Source organism: Hyla sarda, unplaced genomic scaffold (assembly GCF_029499605.1).
Source record: "Hyla sarda isolate aHylSar1 unplaced genomic scaffold, aHylSar1.hap1 scaffold_149, whole genome shotgun sequence".
Classification (NCBI taxonomy): Eukaryota; Metazoa; Chordata; class Amphibia; order Anura; family Hylidae; genus Hyla; species Hyla sarda.
The window spans coordinates 257,184-268,853 of NW_026608123.1; the positions used below are offsets into that span (position 1 = coordinate 257,184).

At 49.0% G+C, this 11,670-nt stretch overlaps 1 protein-coding gene across 2 annotated transcripts in view; it reads left to right on the forward strand.

The window, feature by feature from the left end:
* DNAI1 (dynein axonemal intermediate chain 1) overlaps positions 1-10,587 on the forward strand; it is a 201,856-nt gene extending 191,269 nt beyond the window's left edge. For both annotated transcript variants that reach the window (XM_056552268.1, XM_056552269.1), the window contains exon 21: positions 10,418-10,587. In XM_056552268.1, the coding sequence (XP_056408243.1) occupies positions 10,418-10,522 (105 nt within the window). In that variant the 3' untranslated portion in view covers positions 10,523-10,587. The remainder of the gene's footprint in view (positions 1-10,417) is intronic.
* The last annotated feature ends 1,083 nt before the right edge of the window (positions 10,588-11,670 follow it).

Genomic DNA, 11,670 nt, shown 5'->3' on the forward strand with positions numbered 1-11,670 from the left:
TTTATTAAAAAATATAAAACATTACAAAAAGAATAAACATCACCATAACAATAATACAAACAACATACACCTGTATAATATATACAAAAATGAGTCCATATTAGTCCAAAAATGTCCAACCAAGTATCTTCTGGTCCAGCCTCATTCTCACCAAACACACCGCTATAATAACAACAACTACTAAACACTCTACAATAATAATAATACTTACAGTAATAATAACAATAATAACTAAAAACTGGTCCGGTTGCACTTCCCCACCCAAAATAATAAATATAATAAATATGTGTCAAACCACCAACAAACACCACAATAAGAAAAACCGAATATACAATGTTTTTTATATATAATTTTTTTTTTTTTTTTTTTTTTGGCCCTGAGCTGGTCCCGCATCCCATGCCCCCAGTACATGATAACAGACGTCCATGAACCAGTCCAGGATTTTTTTTTTTTTTTTAAATAGAAAGTCCCACACAGAATCCCCCCTCCCCCCATCTACCCACCACCCAACCTAACACTAAACCCCAACACGACACAACCCCTAGAAAAAAATACAATATATATATACAATTTATACATATATACACATATACATAAATGTACAAACAAAACAAATATATACAAAATAATACAAACCAAACAACAAACATCAATAAGGCTTTTCAATCACACAAACCCCTAAAGCTCAAGTTCAGTGCCTGCAAGCCCTATATCACCATATATCTACAGCACAAAACAAAAAGACTAATGTGCCAGCATCAGCCCACCACCAGGGGGAGACAACAGGCTAAGGCACTTTAAAGGCAGAGCCCCTCCACAGACGAGAGGCCCTGCCAGCACCCAGCCTCTCGTACTCCAGAGAACGCACCTTCACCAGGTCACCAAGAATGTTCCTAACCACCTCACCCACAGGGAGGATTTTACGCTGCGTCGACACTAAACACCGTGCGTTCCACGTGTAATACCTGACCACTGAGCTGACTAGGAATAAAGTGCACCGGTCCCAGCCTCCAAGGTTTCTGAATGCCCCATAGGCCCATTCCGCATAGGAGAGACTGGCCAGCCGAGGCCAACCAATGGAAGCGCCCACCCTGTTGTAAACCTCTGTGTTAAAGGGACAATGAAGCAGAAAATGCTCCATGCTTTCCAGCATGCCTCCACACTCTTCGCGGGGACATCCCCGGTCATCAGAGCTCCTGCACTTCAGATTGTCCCTCACACACAGTTTCCCATGGAAGCAGCGCCAAGTCAAGTCCCAAAACTTCAAGGGGATCCTGATAGAATTCAAAAGCTCTAATCCCACCTCCAGATCCCGACTTGGGCAGTCCTTGAGTGCCAATGGCCTCTGGAAATGAGAAGACAGGACCCTCTTGTCAAGGGATTTCCTCGACAGAGTCCTAATCTCCCACATCCCTAGACCCCACCGACGAATAACCTTCAGAACCGGGGTAGCATAAGCCGGGAGATGCCTGTGTGGTGTGCGAAGATCCTTCACTTGCCCTCCTGTCTCCCATTCCTGGAAGAAAGGCCGAAACCATCCCCTACAGGAGGATACCCACGGAGGAGCCCTCTCTGACCAGAGGTTTGCTATATTGGTCTTAAGAAAGGTATTCACTAGGAACACCACAGGGTTGACCATACACAACCCCCCTAGTCTCCTCGTACGGTAAGTAACCTCCCTCTTCACTAGGTTCAGTCTATTCCCCCATAACATTTGGAAGAAAACACTGTAGACCCGGGTCCAGAGAGGTTCTGGCAACATGCATACACTGCCCAGATATATCAGCAAAGGGAGCAGGAAAGTTTTCATCAGGTTAACCCTTTCCCGGAGGGTCAAAGACCAACCCTTCCACTGATCTACCTTCTGAGCGGCGATCTTAAGCCTGCTGTCCCAGTTTTGTTTGGGGTAATCCCCTTGACCAAATTCGATGCCGAGGACTTTTGCGGATTCCTGGGGCTCTGGAAGGGCGTCCGGGAGATCAAAATCAGGATCTCCCCCTCCCAGCCAGAGACTCTCACACTTATCCTGATTGATCTTTGACCCGGATGCCTCCGAGTAGCGGTCCACCTCTGACATCACCCATCTGCCCTCCTCTTGTGAGGAGACAAACACGGTGACATCATCAGCGTACGCTACCGCCCTCAGAGCCGAATCCGGCACCTCCAGGTCCATTCTCACCCCCGCCAACGGTCCACAATCAATCCCTCTAAGGAAAGGATCGATTGCAAACACGTACAGCAAAGGGCTCAAAGGACAACCCTGACGGACACCAGACCCAACCTCAAAAGAGCGGCCAATCCAACCATTCACAAGCGGGAAACTCTCTGCCCCTACATACAAGGTCTTAAGCCAATCAACAAACCCCCCTGGCAGGCCATATCTCAGAAGGACAGACCAGAGGTACTCATGGTTAATCCGATCAAACGCTTTTGCCTGATCCAAGGAAAGCAAGTACCCCTTCCAGTGGCCAGCCCTACCCTGCTCCACAGCCTCTCGGACACTGAGCACAGCACTGAATGTACTGCGGCCCGGAACAGAGCAATGCTGAGCCCCCGAAAGGAGCCGGGGTGCAAACTCCACCAGCCGATTAAACAGCACTTTTGCCAGAATCTTTCTGTCCGCATTGAGAAGCGCTATGGGACGCCAATTCTCAATGTGGGACGGGTCTTTACCCTTTGACAGGATGATCAGCGCTGACCTCCTCATTGACTTTGGCAGAGTGCCCGAGGATTGACACTCATTAAAAACCGCGGTCAAGAGGGGAACCAAAGTGTCCTTAAAGGTCTTATAGAACTCAGATGTTAAGCCATCCGGCCCGGGTGACTTCTTGAGGGCAAGCCCATCAATAGCCATCCTGACTTCCTCTTCCCGGATCATCTCTGTCAAAACGTCAAGAGAGGGGTCTACTCCTGGTTCAGGGACGGTTTCAGCCAAGAAAGCTGATACCTTATCTCGATCTAGATCCTTCCTTCCCAAGAGGTGCGAGTAGAAGGATCTGACGACCTCCAGGATTCCTGATCTGGACCTTTTCAAGGATCCCGTACTATCAATCAGTCCTGAGACTACTTTACTATTCACTGACATCTTGCAGTTTCTGTAAGGGTCGGGCGAGCGGTACTTCCCGTAATCCCTCTCAAAAACCAAAGATGCGTGCCTATCGTACTGGCACTTCATCAGCAAGGACTTCACTCTGGAGATATCATCACGACTACCTCCAGTCGAGACAAGGTTCTCAAGTTTCTTCCTCAGGCCCTGGTACAAGCGGTACCTGTTTAGGCTTCTGAGGCCCGAGAGCTGGCGGAAGAATCTCGCAACCCTTTCCTTGAAGATCTCCCACCACTCTGACTTACTGCTACAAAGGCCCAGCAATGGTACCTGGCTCTGAAGAAAATCCTCAAAGGACTGTCTTATCTCCGCTTCTTCCAAGAGAGACGAATTCAGCTTCCAATAGCCTCTGCCCATCCGGGGGGTCTCTGTGACATTCAGAGAAAACAAAATTAAACAGTGATCGGAGAACTCCACCTCAACAACAGACACTGCTGAAGAGACGGCTTCCTCCTTTAAATAAAACCTGTCTATTCTAGACCTACAACTACCCCTATGATAGGTGAATCCCGCGTGGCCTGGGGTGTGCCGGATGTGGACATCCACCAGGCGAGCCTCACTCGCTATGCTATTAAGGGCGACGCTATCATAAGTCAGCTTGTCTCTGGCACCTCCCCTGTCTTGGGGCCTCGTGACAGCATTAAAGTCCCCTCCAAAGACCACCTGCCGACTTGTAAAAAGATAGGGCTTGATCCTCATAAAGAGACACTTCCGGTCCCACTTAGACTGTGGGCCGTAGATGTTAATAAGGCGAAGTTCTTGTCCCCTCATGAGGACATCTAAGATCAGGCACCTCCCCATTTCTAACTCGATAACCCGTCGGCATTCTACCGCTGCGGTAAAAAGGACCGCCACTCCGCTATACGGCTCGGCCCCAAGAGACCAGTAGGAGGGCCCATTCCTCCACTCTCTTTTAGCCTTGTAGATAGATGACATGTCTGTTAGCCTGGTCTCCTGCAAAAATAAAATATCAGCATTAATATGGGCAAAAAAATCATAGGCAGCAAATCGAGCCGTATCTGACTTAATGCTGGCGACATTAATGGACGCCAGCGTCAATGGAGAGGGTGCCGCCATCAAGGGTGATTGAGTTAAACAGCTTTCTTTTTCCCACTCCCCTTCTCACCCTCCACATCAGAAGAACTCTTCACCCTCTTTAGAGAAATAGAAGTGTCCATCTCACCAGACGTCGTTTTACTTTCCTCGTTTCCGGATTCCAGGCCAGTCCCTTCCCCCGAGGACATAACCTCCCCAGGGGAAGAGGACTCGGCGCCCCCTGGAAGCTCCTCTTCCACCTCCCCCTCATCCTCCCCTTCCGAAGAAGAGGAGGAGATGTCCCTGAGGGGTCGGAATCGATTGGAAAGGCCAACCAGAGGGGAGTCAGTTTTGCCTTCCTGTGGCACCTGGACCAGGGTGGGAGAAGATCTTAAATCTCCCTTTTTTTTCCTACTTGTACCCCGCTTTCGTGTCTCCTTCTGCCATCCCCCATCATCCTCCTCCACGCTATCTGAGGAGATGGCACCTTCCTCATTCTGGATCCTCCTGACCTCCTCATTCAGCTCGCCATCCCTCAGGGTCTCAGCAGCAAGGTTGGCCTCTGGGACAGAATGAGAGGTTGTCCCGGTAACCCGGGCTTTCCCCATCACCCTATCCCTTTGGCGTTTATCAAGACGTCTTAGTTGGGCTGGTGTCTTTTTCTTGCTGTTCCTCACTGACCCCTCAGTTCCTCCACCCCTGCTAGTCCCCCCCCCCAGCAGATTCCGGCTCGTGATCTTCACCCGCTGGGGACAAGACTGCATTAGCGAAAGAACGAGGACAACGACTGAATGGGTGACCTAAGTCACCACACAGGTGACACCTAATCTCTGCACAAGATGCGGCAAGATGGCCTACACCCCCACACAAGGCACATTTCTGCACCGTACAGTTTGCACTGAAGTGTGTGGGGTCACCACATCTGTGACAGAGCTTCGGCTGACCCCGGTAGAAAATCTGGATACGATCCCTGCCGAGAAAGGCAGAGGATGGAATATGGGTAACTGTATTTCCTGAACGTTTAAGTTTTACCAAAAACGTCCAGGCTCCTGACCAGATGCCAAACTCGTCCCTGTTCTTCTGTGGGACCCCCATTACCTCGCCATACCGTCCTAACCAGGTGATGATGTCAACACAAGAGAGTGATTCGTTACGGGTCAAAACGGTCACTCTCTTGATTTCGTTTTGGCGAGACAATGCCTGTATGGCAAAGTCTCGCCAGCCGGGCTCATTCTTTACCAATTCATAATTCGACCAGAAAAGCTCAAGCCCCTCCGACCGAACAAAACTGATATCGAATTCAGGAGCACCGTAGGGATGTATCAAGGCAAAGATTTCAACTGCCTTGAAGCCCATCTTTAGCAAGAGCTCAACCACTTTCGTCCTTGAAGGACACGTATCTTCACCCTGCCACCGAAGACGGACCACATTCCTACGGTTACTACCTGCCCCGGCTGTTGGGAGGGACCACACAGTATCGCCCCCTCTTTCCTCTCGGAAGGCAGAGAGACCGTGTCTCTCTATCCAGAAGGACAGATCAACTGCTCTACCCTCTACATTAATCGACCTTTCCCCCTTTTTCAGAGCCTCCAGGAGACGTCGCTGCAATAAACCGTCCCTAGAGTCAGGAGACGAGGAAAGTATTCTACTTCCCCCAGCAGTGACATTGGCATAACTCCTATGGTCTGTCACCACTGGGGGGGCAACCGGACCAGACCCTGCACCTACACCACTGCCGATGACAACATCCCCACCACCCCCAATGATAACATTAGCACCAACTCCAATAACATGGTCACCACCTCCCCCAAAAACACCTTCCCCAGTAACATCAATCTCCATCCTCTCCCCAGTCATACATCCCCCAACCCCATTTACCCCATCACTCACACTGGCTGGACCAGCAACAGGTAAACCGGCAAATGATGATGGTGATGTTGATACATTTTCATTCCGTTTTGCCTCGGCATCACGGGGCACTAGAGCTGGGACAACCTCCGCTGGCCCTTTAAGGGACCGGGCAGCATGCTTACCCAGTCTAGAGGAGGCCCCAGCCCTGTTCTTATTAGTGCCCTCCGCCTCATCAGCAATTTCTCCAGTCTTATCAGGGCGCCGCTGATCAATGGGATCAGCGGCGCCAATACAAAATAAGATTTGTTCTTTTCTTTTGGGAGCGTCTGTTACATCTGTAGTCACCGCGACTAACTCAGGCACTGAGTCACCCCCCCCTCCCACAGGGGAGCGAACTACAGCCCCGGAGTCTGCCTCTATGCCCACTGCTGGGCTGCCCTCACTGTCCGGCCTTGCGGCCAGTGCCTTCTCTACTCCATCCCTGCTACTGCAAACAGGCATGGAGTTTTGCGCCCTTTTAGTACCTGTACTCTCCCCGCTCCTTTGCACCGAGTCCACCACAGAACACGGGCTGGGCTGGGTAACGGGGCTTGCACAATGAGCTGACCCTGTGGCCGACTCAGGGTTTACAGGGAGGGGGGTGTAGATGTAACTCACCACTTCTTGCTGCTTTGGCTTGGTCTTCTTTTTCTTACCCCCAGGTGCCTCATCTGGCAGCTCATCTCCGAACACCAGATTCTGAGGACACACTGGGGATTCCAGCATACGTATCTGGGCCATTAGCGCCCCTCCCTGGTAGCTGTTGTCACTGTCTTCCCCTGAGTCGGCAGGTGATACTGCTGGCTGCTGTGCAGGGGGCCCACTGTACGGGGCCTGCTGCTGTTGCGACAGGCCACCAGGTGGATCTGGCTGTTGTTCTCCCTCTATCTCCTCCTCATCATCCACCTGGCTCTCAGGTTGCAGCCCCATCAACCTTCTCTGTTTCTTTTCATCCATATCTCTGAAACGCTCTTGATTTTTCAGCTTTTCTTTAAATGGTCCACTCATCTCCAGCAATTCCTCCTTTCTTTCCTCCAAAGCATTTATTTCAGCCATCAGACCTTTTATCTGTGCCTGGACTTCAGGCTTCTTCTTCTTTGGGGTAACCTCCAGCCTAGAACGGACATGGCGAAGTTCCTCCTGAAGCCTCCTCACAGCTTTCCTGGCGTCTTCATACTCACGGAGGTGACTTACGACCCGGGTAGTATAGGTGGAAATAGACTCCCGGGTCCTCAGCATTCCCCAGCCTTCCTCACTGAGGTCGGCTTCACCTCCGTGAGTACTCTGCCTTCCTCCAGATGACCTTGGCTTTCTGCTGGCAGCACCCAGCTTTCCCAAATTGTGATCCTCGTTTCCAGAAACCTTTCGGCCTCTTGCCTCTGTGGGGGGTGTTGGAGTGACATTGCTGCGACTCCGGGTGGATCGCCTAACCCCCAGATCTTCTGATGTACAGGCCGCTTGCTGGCCTCTCCTGCCTCCCTGCGGCCTACTCCGGGAGGCAGAAGCCTGGGCCTCGCCTCCCTCACTCATCCCTGGAAACCCACTCCCTCCCTGGGGAGGAGAAAGCAGGTCCCAGGTGGAACAGGTGGTAATTCCCTGGAGCTCAGAAGGCACAGCAGACACCACCACACAGCTGAACTGAAGCAGAACCACACCCACAACTGATTGGCTCCCACTCCAGAGCTGTACTCACTATTCTGCTGGGGAGGTCCCTGTGTACTTACATTACTTATCCTCTACTGATCCTGAGTTATATCCTGTATTATACCCCAGAGCTGTACTCAGTATTCTGCTGGTGAGGTCACTGTGTACATACATCACATTACTTATCCTGTACTGATCCTGAGTTATATCCTGTATTATACCCCAGAGCTGTACTCACTATTCTGCTGGTGAGGTCACTGTGTACATACATCACATTACTTATCCTTGTCACGATTCGGCTTCCAGGTAGTGGATCCTCTGTGTCAGCGAGGGATTGGCGTGGACCGTGCTAGTGGACCGGTTCTAAGAGGCTACTGGTTTTCACCAGAGCCCGCCGCAAAGCGGGATGGTCTTGCTGCGGCAGTAGCAACCAGGTCGTATCCACTAGCAACGGCTCTACCTCGCTGACTGCTGAGAAGGCGTGGGACAGAAGGACTAGGCAGAGGCAAGGTCAGACGTAGCAGAAGGTCGGGGGCAGGCGGCAAGGTTCGTAGTCAGGATGGGTAGCAGAAGTTCAGGTAACACAGGCTTTGGACACACTAAACGCTTTCACTGGCACAAGGCAACAAGATCCGGCAAGGGAGTGCAAGGGAGGAGATCAGATATAGCCAGGGAGCAGGTGGAAGCCAATTAAGCTAATTGGGCCAGGCACCAATCATTGGTGCGCTGGCCCTTTAAGTCGCAGAGAGCTGGCGCGCGCGCGCCCTAGAGAGCGGAGCCGCGCGCGCCAGCAGATGACAGCAGGGGACCGGGACGGGTAAGTGACCTGGGATGCGATTCGCGAGCGGGCGCGTCCCGCTGTGCGAATCGCATCCCCGACGGCCATGACAGTGCAGCGCTCCCGGTCAGCGGGACTGACCGGGGCGCTGCGGGGAGAGAGACGCCGTGAGCGCTCCGGGGAGGAGCGGGGACCCGGAGCGCTAGGCGTAACAATCCTGTACTGATCCTGAGTTATATCCTGTATTATACCCCAGAGCTGTACTCACTATTCTGCTGGTGAGGTCACTGTGTACATACATACATTACTTATCCTGTACTGATCCTGAGTTATATCCTGTATTATACCCCAGAGATGTACTCACTATTCTGCTGGTGAGGTCACTGTGTACATACATTACTTATCCTGTACTGATCCTGAGTTATATCCTGTATTATACCCCAGAGCTGTACTCACTATTCTGCTGGTGAGGTCTCTGTGTACATACATTACATTACTTATCCTGTACTGATCCTGAGTTATATCCTGTATTATACCCCAGAGCTGTACTCACTATTCTGCTGGTGTGGTCACTGTGTACATACATTACATTACTTATCCTGTACTGATCCTGAGTTATATTCTGTATTATACCCCAGAGCTGTACTCACTATTCTGCTGGTCAGGTCACTGTGTACATACATTACATTACTTATCCTGTATTATACCCCAGAGCTGTACTCACTATTCTGCTGGTGGGTCACTGTGTACATACATTACATTACTTATCCTGTACTGATCCTGAGTTATATCCTGTATTATACTCCAGAGCTGTACTCACTATTCTGCTGGTGAGATCACTGTGTACATACATTACATTACTTATCCTGTACTGATCCTGAGTTATATCCTGTATTATACCCCAGACCTGTACTCACTATTCTGCTGGTGAGGTCACTGTGTACATACATTACATTACTTATCCTGTACTGATCCTGAGTTATATCCTGTATTATACCCCAGAGCTGTACTCACTATTCTGCTGGTGAGGTCACTGTGTACATACATTACATTACTTATCCTGTACTGATCCTGAGTTATATCCTGTATTATACTCCAGAGCTGTACTCACTATTCTGCTGGTGAGGTCACTGTGTACATACATTACATTACTGATCCTGAGTTATATCCTGTATTATACTCCAGAGCTGTACTCACTATTCTGCTGGTGAGATCACTGTGTACATTCATTACATTACTTATCCTGTACTGATCCTGAGTTATATCCTGTATTATACCCCAGAGCTGTACTCACTATTCTGCTGGTGAGATCACTGTGTACATTCATTACATTACTTATCCTGTACTGATCCTGAGTTATATCCTGTATTATACTCCTGAGCTGTACTCACTATTCTGCTGGTGAGATCACTGTGTACATACATAACATTACTTATCCTGTACTGATCCTGAGTTATATCCTGTATTATACCCCAGAGCTGTACTCACTATTCTGCTGGTGAGATCACTGTGTACATTCATTACATTACTTATCCTGTACTGATCCTGAGTTATATCCTGTATTATACTCCTGAGCTGTACTCACTATTCTGCTGGTGAGATCACTGTGTACATACATAACATTACTTATCCTGTACTGATCCTGAGTTATATCCTGTATTATACCCCAGAGATGTACTCACTATTCTGCTGGTGAGGTCACTGTGTACATACATTACATTACTTATCCTGTACTGATCCTGAGTTATATCCTGTATTATACTCCAGAGCTGTACTCACTATTCTGCTGGTGAGGTCACTGTGTACATACATTACATTACTTATCCTGTACTGATCCTGAGTTATATCCTGTATTATACCCCAGAGCTGCACCCACTATTCTGCTGGTGAGGTCACTGTGTACATACATTACATTACTTATCCTGTACTGATCCTGATTCTTAGTTTTTTTTCTTATGTTTCAGGAGAAGAAGGGTCAAGAAGCTCCTAAAGGTCCAGAGGTGGAAGTAGCCAAACTGGACAAGTTACTTTCCCTGATCAGGGAACCAGACGACAAGCCTGAAAAGTGACGGGATATCTGATCTTCTGGTGAATCCAGGGTTAAATCCTCAGCTCCTTCTGTTTATAATAAACCTTTATATATTATACTGACGTGAGTGATGTCATCAGCTTATATACCGGGTCACTACCAGGTTATTTTATACTTTTTGTTAGTCAGTGTTTATTGTCGTCTACTAGAACCAGAAATCCACCATAGGTCCTGACCATATCGATCATCCTGTGTGTCCTCCCTGCTTTTTACTGCAGCTCTTCTTATTCAGATTGGCTTCTGTGAACAAGCACAAGCTCCCCGTGATCTGGAACAGATAAGCTATGATCTCCGAATGCAGTATTTTCCAACCACAATGCCTCCAGCTGTTGCAAAACTACAACTCCCAGTATGCCCGGACAGCCGCTGGCTGTCCGGGCATGCTGGGAGTTGTAATTTTGCAACAGCCGCATGCACCCTGGTTGGGAAACACTGTCCTAATGAGATGATTGATGTACAGTCATCTCCTGATCATGAGAAATGCACACTCGGGTCTCCCATGTTGCTTCATGCCCATGCCCTATCGCCTTAGCTTCCATAAAAGTTTCTATGGGGCTCAGAGGTTGAGGGGCCACTCGGTTTCAAAAACATAACCATTTTTATGTAGGGAATAACAAGTTGGTGGCTTTTTGGTATCTAGCACTTCTATGTGTTCTATGACCCTAGTGTATAACTAGGGGGTATAACAATTGGGGTCCTGAAGATGCAAGAGTTTAGAACTAAATTAGTAATTAGAGACTTTGTGCACCTGCAGTATACACACAGAGCACTGATTTTAAAACATTATTCAAACCCCCAACACGTTTCACCATCGTACCGGTGGCTTCCTCAGGGGAGCTATAATATCTTTAGTTATTCTAGTTGCACTTTTTATCAGGTCGATGGGTCTAGAACTAACTTTCCACCACTACCACTTGTTGAAAGATGTCTAAGACCATCCTTGCACTGAGCAGAATGTCTGAAAAGCCGAATCACCCCCCCCTCAAACATTTTTCACCATGCTACAGGTGGCTTCCTCAGATGTGCTGTTGTTTATATCTATAGTCGCACTTTTTAACAGATTGTTGGATATAGAACCATTTGTTGACAGCTGTATAAGACCGGCCTTGTTCTTAGCTGAATGTCTCA